Source organism: Ranitomeya variabilis, chromosome 4 (assembly GCF_051348905.1).
Source record: "Ranitomeya variabilis isolate aRanVar5 chromosome 4, aRanVar5.hap1, whole genome shotgun sequence".
Classification (NCBI taxonomy): Eukaryota; Metazoa; Chordata; class Amphibia; order Anura; family Dendrobatidae; genus Ranitomeya; species Ranitomeya variabilis.
The window spans coordinates 71,497,481-71,522,980 of record NC_135235.1 but is presented as its reverse complement, the minus strand read 5'-3'; the positions used below and the strand labels follow the sequence as shown (position 1 = coordinate 71,522,980).

The 25,500-nt window shown below is 43.0% G+C and overlaps 1 protein-coding gene across 2 annotated transcripts in view; it reads left to right on the top strand.

The window, feature by feature from the left end:
* Window positions 1-24,778, top strand: part of HTRA1 (HtrA serine peptidase 1) — a 47,847-nt gene extending 23,069 nt beyond the window's left edge. For both annotated transcript variants that reach the window (XM_077258693.1, XM_077258694.1), the window contains 7 exons: window positions 3,173-3,380; window positions 9,349-9,543; window positions 12,302-12,334; window positions 20,422-20,536; window positions 22,859-22,916; window positions 23,073-23,168; window positions 24,237-24,778. In XM_077258693.1, the coding sequence (XP_077114808.1) occupies window positions 3,173-3,380; window positions 9,349-9,543; window positions 12,302-12,334; window positions 20,422-20,536; window positions 22,859-22,916; window positions 23,073-23,168; window positions 24,237-24,405 (874 nt within the window). In that variant the 3' untranslated portion in view covers window positions 24,406-24,778. The remainder of the gene's footprint in view (window positions 1-3,172; window positions 3,381-9,348; window positions 9,544-12,301; window positions 12,335-20,421; window positions 20,537-22,858; window positions 22,917-23,072; window positions 23,169-24,236) is intronic.
* The last annotated feature ends 722 nt before the right edge of the window (window positions 24,779-25,500 follow it).

Sequence of the window (25,500 nt, the reverse complement as noted above, 5' to 3'; positions counted from 1 at the left end):
GTTCCAGTTCACAGCTGAAGTTTTGTTACTGTGTCTGGAAAGCTCTCGTTGATCAGGGATTGCTACTCTGGCGTTATGAGTTAATGCCAGAGTTTAAGGTAATCTCTGGATGGTGTTTTGTTAGTGTTTTTCTGCTGACCATGAAAGTATACTATCTGTCTTCTGCTATCTAGTAAGCGGACCTCAAATTTGCTAAGACTATTTTCCTGCTGCGTTTGTTGTTTCATCTGAACTCACCGTCATTATATGTGGGGGGCTACTGTCTTCTTTGGAATATTTCTCTAGAGGTGAGCCAGGTCTTATATTTCCCTCTGCTAGCTATTTAGGTCTTAGGCCAGAGCTGGGCATCTAGCGATAAATAGGAAATGCTACCTGGCTATTTCTAGTTGCGCGGCAGGCTTAGTTCATGGTCAGTATAGTTCCATCTTCCGAGAGCTTGTCCCTCTATAGGCTTGCTATGATCTCTGCCTGCAGAGATCATGACAGCCAACACTAGAAGTAGCCGGGGATCATTCCTACGTTGATTCTAGATGACACGCGCCAGCCGGAGAATCTAGCTACCCCTAGTAGAGGAAAACAAAGACCTTTCTTGCTTCCAGAGAAGGGGACCCCAAAGCTGGATAGAAGCCCCCCACAAATAATGACGGTGAGGTAAGAGGAAATGACAAACACAGAAATGAACCAGGTTTAGCACAGAGAGGCCCGCTTACTGATAGCAGAATAAAGAAAGGTAACTTATATGGTCAACAAAAACCCTATCAAAATCCACACTGGAAATTCAAGAACCCCCGAACCGTCTAACGGTCCGGGGGGAGAACACCAGCCCCCTAGAGCTTCCAGCAAAGGTCAGGATATAGATTTGGAACAAGCTGGACAAAAATACAAAACCAAAACAAATAGCAAAAAGCAAAAGGCAGACTTAGCTGATATAACTGGAACCAGGATCAGTAGACAAGAGCACAGCAGACTAGCTCTGATAACTACGTTGCCAGGCATTGAACTGAAGGTCCAGGGAGCTTATATAGCAACACCCCTAACTAACGACCCAGGTGCGGATAAAAGGAATGACAGAAAAACCAGAGTCAAAAAACTAGTAACCACTAGAGGGAGCAAAAAGCAAATTCACAACACTCTACTAACTGTTCTACGCTGACCACAGCCCTCTTCAGCAGTAGCCATGCCCGAATCTGGTAAGCTCAGCATGTCTTCACTAACACCCCCAGGTCCGGCCTATCCAGCCAAATTTTCCTTTGCTGAAACATCACTGAAATGTCACTGCATAGGATCATGTGGCTGCGGAAGTGGGGATCCGGCTATCAGAGGCAGCATGAGTCCCCATAGAGAAGGCACATATAGTTTATTACAGTCTGTGCCTTCTCGGTCATTGCATACAAAGTGCTAAGTAATCACTGTTTACACAGTATTAGGAAGCGCTGATGGTCAATCGATCACTGTGTATAGAGAGGAAGCAGGAGCCACTGGCTCATAAGAGACCTCGACAGCTCTGCAAAATGTAACCAACAAATAAAGTGGCACTCTGTAGCATGAAAACATGAAATGTGAATTGCATTACTGCTCTAAATAATAGGAAAAATTGAGAATATTTAGTGCATAAATTGGCCAATTCATGTGTACCCGGCAGCCACGATAGGGCGATTCTCGTTGCTGGGAATCTGTCTAAGGCCAGGGTCACACTAGCCTATAACACGGACGAGTGCTATGCGAGAAAACATGGCATAGCACTCGGACCTGTGTTAATCTATGGGGCAGATCACATCTGCGATTATTTTCTCATGCTGAATCGGCATCTGAGAACAATCGAAGCATGCTGAGATTGGCACCTAGACTAGGCCGAGTCTCGGCTTGCTCTCCCCCATATAAGTCTATGGGTGCGAGTGACACAGAGCACATCACTTGGATATCATCCGAGTGCTGTGCGATATATGCCGATGCCAGCAATGGAGTAGATGGAGAAATTAATTTCTCCACCTCCTCTGCAGCTGTGCGAGGGGCTCGGAGCACAGTAGCATGACACTTGGCTCCCGCTCGCAGCAGAGCAGGAGCCGAGGGTCATTAGCATCTCGCATTGGATGCCATACGCTAGTATGAACCCTGGCCTAATGTGAATCCTCTCCTAGGCTGAAACCTACATTTATGTGGGTAGTTAGCGCTGCTAAACATCCAGCAGGATACATTTCTCCTGCAACTGGGCCTATATACCAGCCCCAGTAACAAGGTAAATAAAATGTAAATGAAAAAATATTTCAATATATAAATGCCACCCCCCAACCCCAAAGGTCTGTTATGACCAATGTGTAAAATAAATTAAAAATAAATAAATAAAATAACATGCAAAAAATAAATAGGTTAATGAAAAAAAAAATGACACTGTCAATCCAAATTGCTGTTACTAGCCCCGCTCCTGTAAAAAAAAAAAACATGCCTTATATATAAAAATGCTTGCTACAGAATGGGGAACAGATTTTTTTTATATATTTTTGTTGTCCTATATGCTCATTAAAAAATGATTTCCCTAATTTTTGCACCAGTGTCGCCACATATCAGCCAAAAAAAAAGAAAAAATATAACAATAAAATATGACAGTAAAAATAAACCCCTATGTATCATGAAAAAAGGAAGCAAATATTATTTGAATATGTGAATGAGAATTATTTTTTATAGTTCTATAAACTGTATATACCAATAAACTCGAAAATGTGCCTGGTCAGGTTTGGGGGTAAATGGCCTGGTTTTGAACTGGTTGAACAATTGCGTCAAACATCAACATATGGAAAATGCAGCAGTATAAAACATTACCACTATGTCTTCAGGAAGATGGTTCTTCGTGTGTCATATTCTAAGGCTGGGTTCAGACGATGAGTTTTTGGTGAGTTTTCGAAAAAACGCAAGTAATCTATTTTAATTAATAAGTGCAAAAATAGTGCAGAAAATATTCAACATCCAAAACTCGCTAAAAGCTCATCGTGGGAACATAGCCTTACAATAACGCAATATCAGAAGTATCAGATATTAGTTACTAGTTCAAAAAGATAAAAAAAAAAAAAAATAATAAAAGTTTATATCATGTTTTGTATTGTATGTTTTCTATAAATTTACATACAATTTTTTCTCATCCTGTTGCAATCATATCCCACCAATCTCTTGTTCTTAGGTTTTCTTTCTTTGGAAACCGGGAAATTCCGGCAGCCAGTGGCTCTGGATTCATTGTCTCGGAAGATGGCTTGATTCTTACCAATGCCCACGTGGTCACGAACAAGCAAAGGTTAAAAGTGGAGCGCAGTGACGGGTCTACCTATGACGCCAAGATCATAGACGTGGATGAAAAGGCTGACATTGCCTTAATCAAAATCAAAGCCAAGGTACAGAAATATTTATCATGCTTATTACAGTGGTCTCCAACCTGCGGCTACTACAACTCCCAGCAGACCATTACAGTCGGGGTCTACCGGGGCATGCTGGCAGTTATAGATTCGCAATGTGGGCCGGCCATAGATCTCCCTGAGGATCTACCTCCAGAGCTAATTGTAAATGACAGGGAGCATTACCAGTGTGAGACATGTAATGACTGACAGTCCGCTCTCTGGATCTACATGTCTCACACCTTTCATTTACAATAATTTCTGGAGGCCGATTCTCTGGGGGATCTATGTCCAGCTCATAGATCTTAACACGCATGCATCACGCTGCAAACAATGACGTTGCGCCTGCGCTAATAATTAGCAGGGGCGCAAGGAATGCCGGCATATAGGAGGAGGTTCACGGGACCATGGTTTGGTAGTGCCAGACTACTGACATGGCTGCTGGATCAGGGTCCTGCAAATCTTTTTGATTGACTCTAAAGCCGTGTTCCCATGTAACATAAATGCCGTGGGGGGGGGGTTTGTGCGGAAAATCTGCATGTAACTGGCGCAATTTCATGAAATCTCCTGACCACTGTGCGTTTAAAGGCGCTGTCGAACTGTATGGTTTTCGGTGCTTCTTTTCTCTGAGGAGCCTGAAAAACCACAAGTGGAAAAAATTGTTGCATGTTTAAGTGTAGAATCAAAACTTTTCTGTACTAGAACGGACATTAAAAACGCTGCTTCAAATCTGCACAAAAACACTCATCTAATAAGGGGGGAAGCTCACCAAAAAAATGCAGCAAAAATTCAATTATCATTTGTTATTGTGTGTTTTGAGCAGAAAACGTGCAGAAAAAAAGCACGTAATGTAAACAGAGCCTTTTCAGAGCACCTCTGAATTACATTCAGTCTGGATATAGAAATAATCACAAGTGCAATATCTGATCATGAGATGTAAAGAACTCAATTTTCCAGTCTGGACCATGGATATTCTCTTTATTTGGAATGTGGCTGCAGTTTTTCTGGGGTTTGCACAGTGAAACCCTCCAGTTTAATGTCTCTGCACGTCACACTTGTACACATTCATAGAAAGAAAGATGAAAGTGGGGCAAGTCCGGATCAGCCTGCCGTACACACGGGGAGGACTGAGTGCAACATTACACCATCAGAGAGATTATGGGATCGTGTACCTGTCACATGTGAGCCGCTGGGTGCGCTGGACTCCGGCCAGGGAGCAGAACTGGTGAGACCTCTCTGGAAATGTGTGACAGCACAATCCTGTGGCCGGACAGAGCTGACTACTGTGTGTGTGTCCAGGAGGCTCCTGCATGAGCCAGACTGCGGGGATTGGATTGTTGTTCTGATTAAAGATGACATCATATAAAGTGAAGAACATGCTGGGAGTTGTGGTTTTACAACAGCTATAGCGCCCTAGATGGCTAATTCTGCCAAAGCTAACATTGAGCTGTCTGTAGGTCTACTAAATCCTTCCCAAACTCCTGCTATGGGTTGTGTGATATTTGTTCCTTATAAGCCTAAGTTCACACTGTGCGACTTTGCAGCATTTTTTTAATGCAAATTTTCAACTGCATTTTACAGTACCAGCTATGCCTATGAGATTTCAGAAATCTCCTGCACACACCTTGGTTTTTTTGTCATCATTGTTTTGTGCTTTGCATGTTTTTTGCACAATGGAGCATGTCACTTCTTTCAAAGTTTTTTTCAGCGTTTTTCAAAGGTTGAAATGAATTGGTGGTGAGAAAACGCTTAAACACGCTGGCATCAGGTTTTGCTTCATTTTTCGTGCCAAAACCTGTTTCTGTAGAATAGGACTTTTTTTCTAATACCAAACTTTATCAGCATGAAGAAGAGACAAATCTAGCATGTCAAAAACGCAGCAAAAAACGCAAGAAAAAGAAGCTTTTTTTCTGCTGCTTCTTTCCTGCCAAGAGATCAGGTTTTGCTGCAGAAAAAAACACTGAAAAAATGCCTAATGTGGATTTACCCTAATGGATGAGATCACAGGATATTCTGGGACCTCTAGTGTTCAGTTATAATCTGTGGGTTGTCCCGGCATGGGGTTCAAGTCTGCAGTCACTATATGTGGCTGGAGACTTGTAAATCCTCACATTGCACAGTGTCAGGATTCTCTGTTGCTAGTGCGTGACAGCAAGTATGTCACATGCCGACTAGATGTGCACGGCTTCACTCAATAACAGTGAATTGAGCGAGGCTGAGCACGTCTAGTCGTATTGTGGCAAATTATATACTTGCATTCACATGACCGCCTGCTCTGGGTGCCGCCACCGTAGAATCCTAACAGCATACACATTGCACACTATGAGGATTCACAAGTCTGCTGTCACATAGGGTTTGTGCCGACTTGGGTCCCAAGCCTGGATAACACATTTAAGTGTTTAGTCCTCTTGCAGCGCCATCTCCGGTGCTATACCCCCCTCTGGTGCACCTGCTCTCCTGGGGCTTGCATGACATTATGTCTGTATCTGCCTCTAGATTTCCCTCCACCACAGAATTTTGAAACCACCAACTATCATCTCCTATCTCAGTAACGGGAAATATATGGCTGTCTGACTGCGCCCTTATCCTGTGAATTGAGAGTAAAAGATGAATCCTGACAGTGATAGAAGCAAATTTCTCTGATATTACGAAGTTTCTTATTTCCCTGTGTACTATTGATTTATGAAATAAAACTAAAACTACGGATACTCGTTAGGTTTAGGTCAGGAGACCCACAGGCACTACAGACCCTGCGGGCAGACGAGTGAAACTCTCCAAAATGGTACTTGACATACAAACGCTCCATGGAGAAAGACACTCTTCATAGTCAGTTTTGGTAATAGATGAATACATATTATACACCAGACATCCACCTTAAAGAGTTGTTGTGATATTTTAAAATGGTGACGTTTCGCAAGAAAATAGGTTGGCTTCATCTGGTGGCCGGAAGGGCTGCTCAGCAGGAAAATCTTTGAAGGACTAGACTCCTTTCTTAGCATCCCAGATTTCCATTGTAATAGTATCATGATCATAGTGCACGGACTGGCCACGCATCTCCCGACCGAGTATGACAGTCTCATAGAAATATATGCCGCTGTCATGCTCGGATTGGTTTGGTGGACACGCGGTTAGTCCGTGCATTGCATTCCAAGACCGGATGATCATGGACATCTGAAGAAGCCCTAACAGGAAGAAGCTTAACAAACCTCCATCTGTGTTTTTTATGTTTGCATAAAAGAAAAACAAACAACACATGGATGGTGAAAACAGAAAAATGGAGGAAAAATGACCCAGTACACTAATGAAAAAAGCTTCTATTTTTTCACATAGATGTGTGAATTTGGCCGTACGGTTTTCAGGCCTCTTTGTTATATATACAGCTCCAATGCAAGTAGATGCATGCTTGCTAAGGGACAAAAGTAATTTCATTTTTATGCATATTTTTGTATTCTCCCAAATGTTAAAAAGTAGGGCACATCTGTTCATCCATTCTTTATCAACTTTTTTTGTGTTGCTCTACACTTTTGCAATAAATATCACAGCATCTGGCAATTCCAATGCATAAATAGTTGAGGTTACCCTGTACACCGTGACATGTACAGTGCTGTATATATATACCTCATTAGTCATGTCAGTATGTGGTGCCAGCTGGGAGACAGACTATGAAGTTGGGCTCATCAGTCTTAATCCACATGTTTTCAATGGGCGAATTCCAAAACCTGTAACTGTGTCCATCAGCGAGGCTCGCTGTTAGTAAATATACGTAATCTAGGTATGCGCTGGCTGGCTCGCTTACAATTCGTGCTTGTCAGAACCTGTCAGGGGAAGATATCGGGGAAGAGTCACCCACACAAATAAGAGGAATCCTTTCCCCGTAGGCTGCAGAATAAATCAGCAGATATAAAAGCACGTCGCTTATTGATGTATGAAGTGACTTAGTCGCAGCCAGGTGTCGGCCCATTAAGATGAGACGTCGCCTTCAGTAAACCTTCCATTCGTTAGATGTCTGCTCGCTGGGTGACTCACAGGCAGCTGCTTTTGGCTAAGGACAATGGCAGCGCTCGGAGGAGGCAGCGGTGCGGGGCTCTTGTTCTGGGGAAAGTTAGAAAAAGTGATGTGGCAAGTCCTGACTTATGAGAACAATATGTCTATGATTTGGGAGATTTCCTGCCTGGCAGTATGATGTATAATACCACCTTTTTCTTATTACTAAGAACTTATTTTTTTCACTGCTTTTTTTTTCATTTACCAGCACAAAATAATTTGGCCCTCAAAATGAGGATTCACTCCGTGTAATCAAATGCAGCCTACAAAAATAAGATCTATATCCCCATCCCTCTCTTTCCCTGTAGCTTTTCTTTTTAGCACTCTTTCCTAATTTAAAGGAACCCTCCAATGTTATGCCTAGTGCAAGACCTTTGGGTCTCATAGACATTAGATAAATGTCGGCTAAATAAAGCTTTGGATGGTAGCTATCTCTTCCGACTACTCCACATTCGAGGAGCGCTTGAGTCTATGAGACTATGGCTGGTCCAAATAACTAAAGCAATTGTTACCATCCACCTCTCGTGTCTCCCCTTTTCACATAGTTTGTAAGCTTGCGAGCAGGGCCCTCATTCCTCCTGGTATCTGTTTTGAACTGTGATTTCCGTTATGCTGTAATGTCTATTGTCTGTACAAGTCCCCTCTATAAGTTGTAAAGCGCAGCGGAATATGTTGGCGCTATATAAATAAAATTATTATTATTATTATGAGACACATCTATTGGTGGCTCATCTTCAGGGAGAATGAAGATCGGCAGCTGACATAATTTCTTCCCCAACCAATCATGGTAACTGAGAGAAGGATCTGGATTTTGGAATTTCAACAGCTGAACTTTTTGTTTGGCGCACTAATAAGTCTCTGCCAGACTCCTCTGATAGCGGCCCTCTTGTAGAGGACACAGGGACACTCGGTTGAGCGTTCCTCTGTATGTGGAAGTCGGAGAGCTGTCGGCTGACTTTTGTCTAATGTGTTTGGGGGTCTTAAATTTCTGTGTCTTGTGTGCTCCCACCAGGCAGGACATGAAGGCATAACACCAGGGCTGGATTAAGATTTATTGAGGACTCTTGGCATAGCTTTATATGAAGGTGCCTTCATGCTTTTGGAGGGAAGGGAAGGTAGACTAGCTAAAGAAACCAAAACAGACTACGTACAGTAATGGCACTCTTCAATTATGAGAGACCTGGAGCAGTTTGAAAATGAAGAGTGGCCCAAAATTCCAGTTGAGAGGTGTAAGAAGCTTGTTGATGGTTATAGGTAGTGATTGCAGTTATTTATTCCAAAGGCTGTGCAACTACAGTAAATATTAAGTTGAGGGCGCCAACAATTTTGTCTGGCCCATTTTTGGAGTGTTGTGTAAAATTATGTTCAATTCGCCTTATTTTCTCTGTTTTTTTGTGTTGTTCCAATAGACACAAAGGTATAATAAAACATGTGTAATTGCAATAATTTTCTGGGAGAAACACTTCATCTTCTGGAACAATTTCAAGGGTGCCAATAACTGTATATGAAATATGAAAATTACACCTCTGCTATAATGCCCAAACAATAGAGCTGTTTTGTGCATAAATAAAAATGCAATATGGAGCGATAATAAAACCACCATACAAAGCATAAGTGACAGTCCTACATAACACTCAGATTACAGTGCTTAGGCCCAATTTTGCTGGGGATCTTTCTGTGTCTTGTGATAAAAGCTGCTAGATGATAGAAACAGGATTGGCGACAGTCCCTAGTCAAATTAGCAATTTGGGACCCTAGGGTTGCAGTATTTGCTCCTTTTTGCCCAATCTACAATCTGACCCTGTATGTGTTTTGCCTAGAGGGTTCCTTTAATGCATTTTAGCCACAAGTAAAGAATAAAATAATAAAGCGCTACTACATAACTGCTTAATATATAAAATTCCATCTTCGCATGCTTTTGCAGGGGAAGCTGCCTGTTCTGCTCTTGGGCCGATCTGAAGACCTGCGTCCAGGAGAGTTCGTCGTTGCCATTGGAAGTCCGTTCTCTCTTCAAAATACAGTCACCACCGGTATCGTGAGCACCGCACAACGTGGTGGGAAGGAACTGGGCCTGAAAAACTCAGATATGGAATACATTCAGACTGATGCCATCATTAATGTAAGTTGCTAATTAATCGGCTACCAGCTCTGGTTTACAGATGGCTGTAATATGGTGCTATGTAGGAGACTATCTTGTGACAAGATTTGATCAGATTTCTCAGTGTTAAAAAAGTGACCCCTTTTCTAAAAGTTTTGCTCATGCGAGTTGTTTTCACCCCTTACAATTGCCAAAAATATTTGTACAAAGCAATATTAAGGACTATATTGGAAGACTTACGGTAGCTACTATAACTAATTTTTTCAGCATATTCAGGAAAAAACTTCATGTGCAAATGAGGCTCCTCAGGGTACTCTTGGCTTGGCCAAGGACTCAGGGCACCATTGCCAAAGGGTGCACCGAGGAGCCCTTATTTACATATGAATGAAACTTTTTTTTTCTGAAATATTAAAGAAGTAAACTCTGTACTGCACATATGATTCTCATAGTGGCTTAGTCCACTTAGTCTTAGTGGCTTAGTAAAACTCCCTTTTCTGCATATATAAAATAGTGAGATTCTCAGCCAGAAAAGCATGGGTCCCCCTTATTTTTATTAACCAGCTGAGGAAAGGCAGGCAGCTGAAAGCTGGTCCTAATAGCCTTGGAAGGGGGCAGTTAATATCAGCTCACAGCTGTATACTTATCCTTTACTGGTTATTAAAAAATGACGTGGGGCCCCCTATATTTTTAATAACCAGCAAAGGCTAAGCAGACAGTTTGATAGCCTGGGATGGGGCCATGGATATTGACCCCTTCCCAGACTAATACCATCAGCCCTCATTTACCACAGAAATGGCGCATACATTAGATGCACCAATTCTGGCTCTTAGCTTCGACTCTTCCCACTTTCCCTGTGTGCTGGCCAGCAGGGTAATGGTTTTGGGGTAACACTAGTCCTCAGCTACCCCAGAAATGGCTCATCTATTGCTTTAAACGTAGGGGCTAGAAATGGGGGTTGCCTTATAGATGCCTTTCTATCACTAACCCCTGGCCTTTTTGTCAGCTGACATTACAAATCTGACATCAATCCCAAAACCATTATTCCGGTTGCCAATGCACCAGGGCAAGTGGAATGATCCAAGGCTAAGATCCAGAATTGGAGCATGTAATGGATGAGCCATTTCTGGGGCAGCTGAGGGCTGGTGTTAATAGTCTGGAAGGGGGCCAGTATCTATGGCCCCTTCTCAGGCTATTAATATCAGCCCGCAGCTGTCTGTTTAGCCTTTGATGGTTATTAAAAAAAGAGGGGACCCCACATAATTTTATTTTGGGTCCCCCCTTTTTAATAACCAGTACAGGCTAAGTAATAATTTGTGAGATGATAGTAATAGCTCCATGTTTATTGCCACATTCCCAGACTATTAAAAGCAGTACTCAGCTGTCTGCTTTCCCTCAGCTGTTAATAAAAATAAGGAGGACTTCATTATTTTTCTTTTATTATTTAATTATTTGCTAAATACATGTACAGAAATCTACGCACTCACGCACTGCACTAATTATATACTGTATCTCAATGACATCTTTTTATCTATCTATATATCTATTCTATTCTAACGGTTCATGCTGTGAATTTACTGTACTCGGCTGATGAAATGTCGTGTGTAAAAGTCGCTCGGCACACGCATGGTCTGTATGCCGTGCAATTTTTTCCTCTCACCCATAGATTTTCATTAGTTCATTAGTGGCTATTTTACGCGTCCATATGCAGAATGCTGCAATTTGTTTTTTCCCCTCACCCCAATTCCAGGTGAGAACAAACTCTCAGATGAACACTGCCTAATAGAATAACATTGCACTTGCCGATTTTATATGCAGATGTGAGCGAACCCTAAGTCAGAATATGGATATTTAGTGTTGGGTTGGATAAAGACAGACACGAGTATGTTGAGTTTGCCAATTATAAATTGAATAGATGTGAGTTGTAAAGTCACCTGTTCACCACTTTTTGTTTTTTTTATGGCTAAAATCAAGACCTTACATGATGTAGATGAAATATTTCATTCGTTTGGTCCTTTTATGTAGTTTTTCTTGAATATTTCAAATGGTCCGGCACTGCCAGGGTTGTGGGACTCCCACTAGCTAATCAAGTTATCAACTAGTTTTAAGTAGGTGTTAAGTTGAGAAAACCCCCTTTAATATTTGCAAAGCTTATTTTTTGCTTAATTACTCCAAGACCTCACTGTGGCCATACACATTAGATAACTATCACTGGACACTCTAATTTGAGGCAAGCAAATCTTCTAATGTGCATGGGGATGTACCAACTCTTTTTGACCAGGTGCAAAAAGTAGACCACCAGTACAGTCTGTCAGCAGTTCACCCCCCACTCCTTAATGAGAACACATGCACGCTCCAGTGTTTGGGGGCTCTGAAAGAATAGTCATCACCTCTAAAGTGTGCAAACTTTTTTAAGACTGTGTACACACTTTTATCATGGCTCTTATTTATAAGAAAGCCATAACATTATGTATAATTTGTTGATGGATCCAAACATCAACCCCATTAATTTATAATTGAATAAGGGATAATGGCTCCCAGGAACCACCCAAATATGAAGTCACCAGACAAGTCTATGTTGGGTCCTGCACCGTTGATCCTCCAGAATTTTTAGATAACTTAGATGATTGATTGATTGATTAAAGAAAGCTTTAATTATGCCCAATGTATTTTTTGAGAATATTTTATTGACCCAATGGGCCACAACATAAAAAGAAAAGACACCTTTGAAATACAACCTTAGAAGAAGAAATTAGTAATAATACATTTGCTTTCTTTTCAGTATGGGAACTCTGGAGGACCTCTTGTGAATTTGGTAAGAGACCCTGCCCTTTATGCCCTCAGTTATTTGTTATGTATGTGACTTCATAAGGTGTTGTCAGAACATGTTACCTGATACAACCTGGCAAGAGCTTTGTGGATTGGCATCACATTACTACATGTCTCAAATATGTATGGTTGGCAAGACAAACACAAGGTGGTTGGTGTTAGTGGCTGACTAACCCTCTACAGACTTTGCTCACGATCTACAAATAACTTTAAGTTTATTGAAATTTTAAGTATCTGAATGAAAGGAAAAGTTTCGTAGATGTGATTGAAAACCGTAATATATTAGGTAAGCTAGAGTGTAAAAAAAATAAAAACATTATAAAAGGAAAAGCCACAAAAAGCAAATAACTTCTAAAAATAGAAAATTACAACTAACTTCCTGAAGATTCACTTATTACTGTCAATGTCCTGTTTTCAATCATATTGTGCTGATATTCTCCGTGTTTTTTTGTGGTGGTCTGCAGATACTTTTGTGTACCAGAAGTTTGTGTCGAAAATCCCACAATTTTCTCATACTCTATGGATTAAAATGTTGTGCCCCCTTGTGACAAAACACTCCGGGATCGCCTTTGCTGGGGTCAAAGGTCACGTGGTTTGTGCATTGAACTCTGAGGCGACAGCAGGTTTCCAAGTAGACTGACCTCAGGTCAGGTTTATTAAGTGAAAGCAAATACAGAAAACAAAACATAAAAATAAATCCTTGCCTGACCGGCGCTAACTATACAAGTACGTTCCTATCTAACAACTGGGGGGCTTCTCCCACCCAGCTAACATTACACAGATCACGAGCACAGCTCTTACTCACGTTTGTCTCACACAGACAGGCATTCTGTGTGCCCCAGGCTGACACCTGAAACCCCCAGCTGGTCAGCCTTTATTCCTGCACTTATTAACCCCTCGGTATCCTGAAGATACTGAGCGGCCTAATTCACATAGGACAAATACCTGGGCGAGATATACCTGCCCCCGACTACCAGACCGACATAACTCTTATATATCCTCCCCCCTGCTCAGACCACTCAGGTCGAGCAAGAATACTCTCGAAACAGTGTACTCGGGACAGGGCATCAGTGTTCCCCATCTGCACCCCGGGGCGGTGCTCCACCGTGAAAGAGTAAGCCTGCAGAGCAAGGAACCACCGGGTTACCCGACTATTACGGTCCTTGTGGAGATGCATCCACTTGAGAGGGGCATGCTCCGTGACCAACCTAAACGTCCTACCTGCCAGGTAATATTTGAGGGAGTCGAGAGCCCATTTGATGGCTAGGCACTCTTTTTCAATCACGGCATACCTCTGCTCATGTACATTCAGTTTCCGACTGAGGTAGAGGACCGGGTGTTCGACTCCGTCCCTTACCTGGGAAAGTATAGCTCCGATACCAGTATCAGAAGCATCCGTTTGCACCACAAACTTGCTGCTGAAATCAGGAGTCACTAGTACGGGCTGAGAGCACAAAGCCCGTTTCAGACTGTGGAAGGCCTCTTCAGCCGCTGAGGTCCATTTTACCATGACGGAATCCCTCCCTTTGGTAAGATCCGTCAAGGGGGTAGCCATGGCCGCAAAGTTGGGTATGAACTGGCGATAATAGCCGGCAATGCCCAGGAAAGCTTGAACTTGTTTCTTGTTCACTGGTTGCGGCCAGCCCTGAATTGCCTGTATTTTGTCGATCTGGGGTTTAACCACTCCTCTGCCAATCACGTAGCCCAAGTATCGGGCTTCTTCAAGGCCGATGTGACATTTCTTGGGATTCGCCGTTAAGCCTGCGTCTCTCAGGTCATCAATCACCGCCTGTACCTTCCGGAGGTGAGCTTCCCAGTCCACGCTGTAAATTATGATGTCATCTAGGTAGGCAGAGGCGTACTGCCTGTGGGGCCTCAAGACTCGATCCATCAATCTCTGGAACGTTGCTGGGGCTCCGTGAAGTCCAAACGGCATGTAGATATAATGGAACAGCCCTTCCGGTGTAGCAAATGCCGTCTTCTCTCTAGCCGCCTCGGCTAGAGGGATCTGCCAGTACCCCTTTGTTAGATCCAGGGTCGTAATATATCGGGCTTTACCCAGTCGATCGATCAACTCATCGACCCGGGGCATAGGGTAGGCATCAAATTTAGAAACCGCATTCAGTTTCCTAAAGTCATTGCAAAACCGTATAGAGCCATCCGGCTTAGGTATCAACACGATTGGACTGGACCAGGCGCTGTGCGACTCTTCAATGACTCCTAAGTCCAACATTGCCTTCACCTCCCGGGAGACGGCTTCACGGCGTGCTTCCGGAATCCGGTATGGCTTCACATGAACTGTGACACCAGGCTCTGTGACAATCTCATGTTTCACTAGCCTAGTCTGACCAGGTTTTTCCGAGAAAAACTGTTGGTTCTGTAACAAAAACTGCTTAACCTCAGATTTTTGTCGTTCAGAGAGAGTCTCGGCAATCCGCACCTCCGGTATGGTAGGTGAGCAAACCGGACGGGGCAGATCCGCTGTTAGGGCAGCGTGGTCTATCCAGTGTTTTATCAGATTCACATGATAAATCTGTTCTGGTTTTCTCTTACCAGGCTGGTGCACTTTATAGTTCACTTCTCCAACTCGTTCCATGACCTCAAAGGGGCCCTGCCATTTTGCCAGAAATTTACTATCCACCGTAGGGATTAGGATCAACACCCTATCCCCGGGTGCAAACGTACGGACCTTGGCGCCTCTATCATAACTTTGCCTCTGGGCTCCCTGGGCCTGTAACATATGTTCCCTAACAAGGGGCATGACAGCAGCAATCCGGTCCTGCATTTGCGTTACATGGTCTATCACCGTTTTAAAGGGAGTGACTTGACCTTCCCAGGTTTCTTTTGCGACGTCCAACAGTCCACGGGGAAAACGGGCATATAATAGCTCGAAAGGCGAGAATCCTGTGGAAGACTGGGGAACTTCCCTAATGGCAAACAGCAAATAGGGTAACAAGTAATCCCAGTTCTTCCCATCTTTGTCTATCGCCTTCCGGAGCATCTGTTTTAAGGTTTTATTGAACCGCTCAACCAGACCATCTGTTTGAGGGTGATAGACAGACGTACGCAACTGGTCTATTTGTAAGAGCCTGCAGAGCTCCTTCATCACCCTTGACATAAAGGGAGTCCCCTGGTCGGTGAGTATCTGTTTTGGAATTCCCACCCGACTAAACACTTGTACCAACTCTTTGGCGATCGTTTTGGTAGCAGTGTTACGCAAAGGGATGGCTTCGGGGCAACGAGTGGCATAGTGTTATGAACTATACTTTTTGGCTCCCTCTTGTGGTCACTAGCGGTATGGCTCTTGTATATTCTTTCCCCAGGTTGGTAGTCACCTGGTTCGTTAGACCCTGGGTGTTCCTATTTAAACTTCCTGGTTTCTTAGTCCATTGCCTGGCATCAATGTAATCAGTCCTTGTCTGGTTGCTCCTGTCTACTGGTCCTGATTTTTGCAACATAAGCTAAGTCCTGCTCTCTTGTTTTTTGTTTATTTGTATTGTTTTGTTTTTTGTCCAGCTTGTTCATAATGTGATTCCTGATTTTGCTGGAAGCTCTAAGGGGGCTGATATTCTCCCCCCACACCGTTAGTCGGTGCGCGGGTTCTTGGATATTCAGCGTGGATATTTTTGTAGGGTTTTTCGCTGACCGCATAAGTCCGCTTTCTATATTTCTGCTATTATTTAGTGGGCCTCTCTTTGCTGAATCTAGTTCATACTTACGTTTGTCCTTTCTTCTTACCTCACCGTTATTATATGTTGGGGCCTGTATCTACTTTGGAGTACCTTTCTCTTGAGGCAAGTGAGGTCTGATTTTCTCTGAAAGGGTTAGTTAGTTCTCCGGCTGGCGCGAGACGTCTAGAACCAACGTAGGTACGTTCCCCGGCTGCTATTAGTTGTGGGCTAGGATCAGGTATGCGGTCAGCTCAGTTACCACCTCCCTATGAGCTAGTTTTTTATGTTTGCAGACTTTGCTGAAGACCCTGAGATCCTCTACCATTGGGATCACAACACATAGTCCATGATGACGAGGATATGTTGATGCCCACGTGCGGACCGGGGAAGGGGTCCAACCAAATCCATCCCAATTCTCTCAAATGGGACCCCAATAATAGGGAGGGGCACCAAAGGGCTACAGAACCGAGGTTTAGGTGCCGAGATTTGGCACTCTGGACAGGACTCACAATAGTTACGCACATCATTGTGTATTCCCGGCGACACAAAACAATGCAATATCCTTTCTGTGGTTTTTTGTACCCCCAGATGTCCCCCCATTATATGTCCGTGGGCCAGGTCCAGTACCTTCCGCCGATAAGGTTTGGGTACCACTAACTGTTGCACAGTGTCTTCCCCTTTTTTTTCTACCCGGTAGAGTAAATCATTCTCAAGAACCATGTACGGGTACGCTATCCTAGTGTCAGGTTCTACGGGTACGCTATCTATCACTTTTACATTTTTCCTAGCCTGAGTCAGGGTAGGATCTTTCATTTGTTCGCTGTGGAAGTCATCCAACTGAACTCCCAAATTGGGTAGGCAGGGTGCTGGATGACTGTCTGCCTCCGCCTCTCGCTGAGTTTCCTCAGTTTCCTCAGTTTCCCCCGCCATAACTGAGAAGGGGAACTGAAGGTTAGATTCAATAACCTCCCCAGCAACATCTTCCTGTGGGGTCTCGTCTAGGAACTCGGGACCTCCAGATGGCATGGGGGAAGGTTCACAGCTACCGTGAAGGAGCAACTGATTCTCCCATAACTGCCAGAAATGGGGAAAATCCCAACCCAGGATTATATCATGTAACAATGCGGGAACGAGTCCCACTTTGTGTTGCACAGACCCATAGGGACTGGAAATCGGTATGACCGCTGTTAGGTATGAGCAAGTGTCACCATGCACACACGTTACAGAGAATTTATCAGACGAACCAGACGGAAGTGCCACCAGACTAGCTTTCACCAGAGTCACCACACTTCCAGAGTCTAGTAACGCCACAACACTTTTCCCATCAACAGATAATTCACACAGGTGTTTTGCTATATCATTTTGGTCCGCATTCACATTCACCAGCCGTGTAACCAAAGACATGCGTTTCTTAGAGTCTATAACATCGCACTGCATGGGTTCAGTGGTAACAGGACAGTTCGCAGAAACATGGCCCTTTTCACGGCAACGGAAACACCTAACAGGCCCCCTACTGAGACCACCGTCCCATACTCTCGGTCTCGGAGTGCGAGCAGTCCCGGGTTCCTCCCCCACAGTTTTTGGCGATTTTCCTTCACCCGTAGTTGCTGGAACAGTCTTACCGGTTCCACGAGGAGGAGGTACAGTTCGGGTAGTAGCGGTATCATCAGGAAGTCCTTCCGCCATGGAATAACGCTCCACCAAGTCCACCAATTGATCCGCTGTCGCGGGATTTCCTTGGCTCACCCACTTTTTCAGCGCCGGTGGTAGTACTCTCAGGTACTTGTCCAGAACGATCCGCTGGATTATCTCCGGAGTTGTCAGTACCTCGGGTTGCAGCCATTTCTTTATCAAGTAGATCAGGTCGAACATCTGCGATCGCGGCGGTTTATCTGGCTGATAGGTCCACTGATGTATCCTCTGTGCACGGACAGCCGTCGTCACACCCAGCCGGGCCAGGACCTCAGCTTTCAGCCTCTCAAAGTCCTGAGCGACTTCCGGGTCCAAGTCATGGTAAGCTTTTTGGGCCTCACCGGAGAGAAACGGAGCAATTAGATCGGCCCATCGTCCCTTCGGCCACTTCTTTCTCAACGCTGTCCGCTCAAACGTTGTCAGGTACGCCTCGACGTCATCTTCTGCGGTCAGCTTTTGCCAGTACCGACTCACATGGATTCTCCTGGACTCTGCTTCCGGGTTAGCCTCAGGCATGCTCACCAAGCGCTGCGCCACCTGTTGGAGAAGCTGGCGGTCTGCAGTCGTCACGTCCACCAACTCCTTCAGCTGTGCGGCCATCAAGCGGTTAGCTTCCTGCTGTACGGCAGCGGACTGTACTAGGGCTTTCACCACGTCTTCCATACTGTCGCCTGTGCCACGGAGTGCCCGCGTTCTCCACCACAATGTGACAAAACACTCCGGGATCGCCTTTGCTGGGGTCAAAGGTCACGTGGTTTGTGCATTGAACTCTGAGGCGACAGCAGGTTTCCAAGTAGACTGACCTCAGGTCAGGTTTATTAAAGTGAAAGCAAATACAGAAAACAAAACATAAAAATAAATCCTTGCCTGTCCGGCGCTAACTATACAAATACGTTCCTATCTAACAACTGGGGGGCTTCTCCCACCCAGCTAACATTACACAGATCACGAACACAGCTCTTACTCACGTTTGTCTCACACAGACAGGCATTCTGTGTGCCCCAGGCTGACACCTGAAACCCCCAGCTGGTCAGCCTTTATTCCTGCACTTATTAACCTCTCGGTATCCTGAAGATACTGAGCGGCCTAATTCACATAGGACAAATACCTGGGCGAGATATACCTGCCCCCGACTACCAGACCGACATGACTCTTACACCCCTCCACATTACACCTACGGAAGGTTTTATGACTTCCCATTCTAAATCTATAGGCATTAATATGGAGTTAGTCCCTGCTTTGCAGCTTAGGAACTTCCACTCTTCCGAGAAGGTTTTCTACAAGATTTTGGAGAGGTCTGTAGGACTTTTGCATCCAGAAGAGCATTTGTGAGGTCATGCACTTATGTTGCATTAGAGGCCCTGGCTCATAATCTCTGTTATAGTTCATCCCAAAGCTGCTGGATGGGATTCGGGTCCGGACTCTGTGTGACCGGTCAAGTATTTCCATGCCAAATATACCCAGCCATGACTTTATGGACCTTGCTTTGTGCACTGAGGCACAGTCATGCTGGAAAAGAACTGTTCCCACAAAGTTGGAAACTACAATTTTCCAAAATGTCATGGGTGTTGAAGTATTAAGATTTGTCTTTATTGGACCTAGTCCGACGGAGAAAAACAATATTGTTGGCATAGTGCAAACATTGACTTGTCCATAATACTGCCAGATAGATAAGTGTGATCAGTCACTCCACAGAACACGTTTCCACTGCTCCGGAGTCTAGTGGTGGCGGTTTTACGCCACTCCAGCTGACGCTTGCCATTGTGGTGATGTAGGACTTGCATGCAGCTGCTTGGCCATGGAAATCCTTTGCCACAAATACCCAGCTGGGGCACAGTTTTTGTGCTGATGCTAATACCAAGTTTGAACTCTGCAGTTGTGGAGTCAGCCGAGCGTTGATGACTTTTCTGCCCTCTGCTCCTCACCACCGCAACTTTACGTGGTCTCCACTTAATGGATGAGTTGCAGCAGTTCCTAACATTTTAATTTTTTAATAATATCACTCACAGTTGATTGTAGAAAATATTGTTAAAAAGATATTTCAAGAACCGACTTGTTACACCGGTGACGTCATGTTATAGGACCATGCTGATGTCAGGTAGAACGAGTCTTTCTGTCACCTCTTAGATTAGACATGTATAATTAGGATCCAGCTGCTGAGACCTAAAACAATCCTGAATTCAATGTCCCCTGTGCCTGTGCGACCACCACTCGTATAGGCAGTGACTGGATCTTGGTCGCTCACTACTGCTCCATACACAGAGGACTTTGAGAGCCCCGTACTCATGATCATGAGCTGATCCCTAGCGATCATACGTTTATCACCTACCACCTCTGCTTTCTCTTCTCCCCAAATATTCTCCATTTATATTGCAGTTTGACCATGTGTTTGATCCCTGGTTGACTTTTTGGGTAATATTTTGATTGTAGCTGTGTTCAATAACTTGGTAGTAAATATATACAAATTATAATTCTTCTTAGAAACACATTAATATAGAAAGCTTAACAAATAAGTAAAACGCTTCATAAACCAAAAGTGACCATCATAAGAAAAACCACACTCAACACTCAAACCCTTTATAGCTTGTTTCCCAGAACACGAAGGCTTGCAATTTTCACTTACAAAACCTAAATGTTGTTTCCGCCATGGAGCATAGTATTTCTGTTGGACCACGCTCTTTTAACCAGTGTTTTCTTTTTCGCACCACAGGACGGAGAAGTGATCGGGATAAACACTTTAAAGGTTACTGCTGGCATCTCCTTTGCTATTCCATCAGATAAAATCCGCAAGTTTCTTGCCGAGTCACACAGCAGACAGTCCGCAGGTGATTTTGCAACCTCTGTCCTTTCGTGGGCAAACATGCAATGAATAGTCACCATTTATTACCACTGATAACAACTACTTGCAGTCAAGGCCAACCTACGCATTCACAGGCTGAAGTTTGAGGGAAAATAAACAGAAAATAAAATGGTATTTTAGATGAAAGAGGAGGTAATGACATATGGCGAAGCTGTGAAGGCCCACACATGAACACGTTCAAAACCAGCTGCTTATTAGGGTCTAACCAACTTGGATAGAAGTGTGTGGTCCGGGGTATGGATACGGTTCTTTGACCCCAGTACCAAAAAAATTGCTATGAGGATTCTTTAGTGTAAAAGTTGTCTATAGCAAAAAAGTTAATCGGGCCCCTCACTAATGCTGGATCATCTCACCAACCCAAAGCACTTGTAGTTTTCTTTTTTTCTGTTTCAGTGCTTGCCGTGTATGGGAATTTTAAGTAGGTTCCCCCAATACTTGATGAAGGGTGATGGATCAATTATAACTCCCGTTAAACTACAGTACCTTTATAGCAGAAACAATGTTTGGGCTTATAAAAACTACCATGTTTTTTGTTCATATGGGAAAATAAAATGGATCCAATTTTCGACCTTTTTTATCATGCGTCCATTTTTACCATCATTCGCATCCATTTTTCTCATATCCAAAATAAATAAACACATTTTTAAAGCCTATACCACCCATTGAATAGTAAAAATCAAAGAGAGTCCTATCCAGTTTTTCACAGATTCCGTCACTTCAAATGGATATAAATGGACATGTCTCCACTATTTATAATCGATCCTCCCCAGAAAAAAACAGACATGTAAAAATATCTGTAGACTATAATGATTGCCTCCATAAAAAACTTCTTTATTTGGTCCAGATTTAAAAGCAGCAATGGAGGCATGTATGTGTTACCCTCCTGCCATTTAGTTTTTTTCTGTACCTTTGCTTCATTTAAACCTGGACTAAATAAAGACGTTTTTTTTAAAGACGCGAGTGCCACTTGGTTTTATCACTTGGAGTACTTCTGCCGATCTCCAGACAGGTGAGCTGTTTGTCCTTTTTTATTGCATTTATAATGAATACCTGTTCTATCTGTGAAAAAAAAATATATAGAACGAACATACGAAAACAGATGTCTGAATGAGGCTTTACACTCATTGAGCAATTTCACAGAGCTCACTCATCCTGTTCTCCAGCTGAGATCAGAGAATATTGCTAAATGTATGAGGACTCCTGACCAACACGTCTATGTGAGCTTTTTGGACATCACATTTTAGAACCATGGGAGTTAATGTGCAATTTGGCCCTTGTTTGCAGCTATAACAACCTTCACTCTTCCGGGAAGACGTTCTACAAGACTTTGGAGGTATCTCGTAATTTTGCCCAAAAGAGCATTAGTGAATTCAGACATTGACATTGGACGAGCTCACAATTGGTCAATGCTTCCCAAAGATGCTTGATGGGGATGAGATTAGGACTCAGTTCCTCCAGACTGCACCTATCATGGTGGTGGCTTTCAAGGGTTCATAGTAAAGCAACTTATTATTCCAAAGCAAACAGAAGCCCCCAGAGTAATGTCCGCATTCAGTTCTGTTACATCTGTTGTAAAATTGGAATTCAGCTCTGCCGGAGGTTGCGCACATTCATTACTCTGAATTATGGATTTGTTTTAGGTTGTATTGACTTTTGTAGTTTTTTCACCCGCGGTTTCAGTTGACGTTTATGCTCCCTGACTCTGAGCTATAGATCGGCACGGACACTGAATTACTTTTCAGAAGGTTACAATGACAAATCGAAATTGCGCTGATATAGGCCGGTTCATTTGACTTTCATTAGAGTCTAAGGGATGATGAGAGCCAAAGGTCCATAGAGGTCTGTAAAGTGCCACTGTCCCTTTGGTGGATGTCTCATAGGGCTATTTCCAACATTAAAAGTTAGCACCTATTCACAGGGATGATTGGTGGGAGTCCGCTTGCTTGGAGCCCCGTTGATTCCGAGAATGGAATGCCCTTTAGGTATCTCCGCGTATGCACTCCACCACTGGATTCATTCACTATGGGACCTCTTCGGGGCGTTTCAGATTTCTGTTTTTTTTTTCGATTGGTGATGGTCTCAGCCATTTCACAGTTATCAGCCATCCTATACACAGGCGATAACTTTGCCTTTCAGGATCAACCTTTTAACGTCCGATCAAACTTGTAACATGTCCCACTCCCTACAGCATGTCAGAAGTTTTCCGTTAATATTGGAAACAGACTGGCATACGGCATTATGACTATGTGCAGTTTTGTCTTACAAGTTTATCTTTTATTTCTTATAGGCCAGGGAATTAAGAAGAAAAGATACTTAGGAATAAGGATGCTGTCACTCAATGCAAGGTGAGAACCTCCTTTTAATCCATGGATGATTTTAATTCTTTGATATTTAGGATAATGTTTTCTGATTCTATTCTGCAATCCGTATACTGTATATGTAATGCAAAACCTTATCAAGGCACCGACTAGTGCAAATAATGGTGTCTTGCATCATTGCAGCAAAGCGAAGGACCTGAAGGAGCAATTAAAGGATTTCTCTGATGTGACGTCTGGAGCTTATATTGTAGAGGTGCTTCCCGATACCCCAGCAGAAGAGTAAGTGGTGCTGAAATCGGCTGTAAAGCCTATACTTGTCTCACCTTAGCTTTTTCCTTTATGAGCGCAAATCTGAAGATGAGATACAGTTCAGGCCAATGAATACGGCTTTCCTAACCCCTTCACTGCTGTGCGATCTTATATTCTTGCCCTATAGTTTATTCCTCCTCTTCTTCCAAGTGCCATCATTTTTTTTATCTACATAGCCACATGAAGGCATGTATTTTTGATGTATTTTTGCAGGGCGTGATGTAAGTTTGTTTGGTACCATTCACTTTACCAATTAATGTACTGAAAAGCAGCAGGAATAAAATTCCATGTGAGGTGAAACGGGGAAAAAATGGCAATTATTCTATTATTTAGTTGGGTTTTTTTTATGGTGTTCACTGGCCGGTAATATGACCTGTCATGAAACTACAGATCAGTAGGATCACAGCAATACTTTATTATTATTATTATTATTATTATTATTATTATTATTATTATTATTTCATTTCTTTTCAAAATTTCAGAACTTTTAAAAAACTTTTTTTTTTTAAATGTTGACTTTTGTTAACGCATAATTCTTTCTTCTATTGTTGATGAAGCAGTGTAAGCGCTTGGTTTTTGCATGGTGAAGCGTAGTTTTTATTAGTACCATTTTGGTATGCATACAATGTTTTAATCACCTTTTAATACTTTTTTTTAGGAAGGGGATGACTGAAAAAAAATAGTTCGGGTGTTTTGTTTTGTTTTTATTTGCAGTGTTTATGGGTTCATTAATTTTATAATTCAAGGGCTTTTATGGACACGCAGATACCAAATTTGCTTTTTTTAATTTATTTTTGGTTTGGGAAAAGAGGAGTGATCTAAAATAGTATGGGTTTTTGTTAATCGCTTATTACATATTTTTTTCGTCCCCCTTTGAGACTTGAACTTGTGATTGTTCGTCTGTTTTGTGCTGTAGTATTGCAGCATTTAGGGAAAGTGTCAATTTCCTATGATGCATAGTTCGTTTTGGGTTTTTAGCTCTTCACGTGGTCAGCACCGATACGATTTAATCATAACTTTTATGTCTTTTTATCCCAGGGCTGGGCTGAAGGAAAGTGACGTGATAATTAGTATTGGCAGTCAGACTGTGACTTCCAGCAATGACGTCAGTGAAGCCATTAAGCAGGAAGGACCTCTACGTTTGGTGGTACGCCGCGGAAATGAAGATATCGCCATCACAGTGACACCAAAAGAGATTGATTTATAATGGAAGAAATGAGCTGGTATCTTAGGTCTTCCAAGATATAGATCCAAACAAAGACACTGCACTTGTGAGGAACACTGTGTATAAGCACTGAATATAAATGACCCCCCACCCACCCAGGAGACCCCTTTAGCTTCCGATTACAGAACCCTCTGCCTGTGCCTCTTCACAACCCTCTTCCCACCACTGGTGTGCGCCCTTCTGAAATAACATGCTGGTTTATGTGTCATAACTGGAGGAGAAGAAGGAGTGGTACATTAATAAAGACCCACTCGGTCCAACAAATATATTTTACATGTATTTTCTTACGTGTTTTATACCGTGTTTTCTGTCTGAATTCCTTTTGTTTTGATTTATTATAAAACTGGAAAATGAATCAAGTTTTTCATGGCCGATGTTGGGTCACACCTTCGCCTGGCAAAGATGACAAGGAAGAAAGGAATTTTTGGGTCTTCATAATGAAGCATCGCTATTGATTTTGGCCACTGATACATAGCACTTGTCATAGGAAAAATGGGGTCGGGCATTGATTTCTTTCCAGAGGGAAAGTGAACTGACGACTACAGCAAAATATTTATTATAAACTGCTACAAAGTTCCACCTTTTTAAAGATAATGATAAAGAACTGTCCATAATTTGTACACCATTACAGCTTTTAATTCCTTAAAGGGAATCTGTCATCGGGTTTTTGCTACCTCATCTGAGACCAGCATAATGTAGAAAAAGAGACCCTGATTATAACGATGTATCACATAGATTACTGGGTGCAGCGGTTATGACACAATCTGAGTTCTTAGATGCAGCATAAAGCAGAGCTGAGAAAGCTAGCCCCACCCCCATAGCTTTCTGTGTACATTGTCTGTTGACAGTGAGCTGCTTATCACAGGAAGGGGTGTGGTCAGACGACTTGACATAAAGCAGCTGCTGAATGCAGTATTTTTACCCCGTACTTAATGTTGTCCTCAGATTACATAGCAAAATCCTACTGACAGATTCCCTTTAAGTAGTTATTGTACTTTCAGATAATATGATCTCATAGGATACTGTGATATATAGACAATCAGCAAATCAAACTATATTGCCTTACTCCTGAAAAAT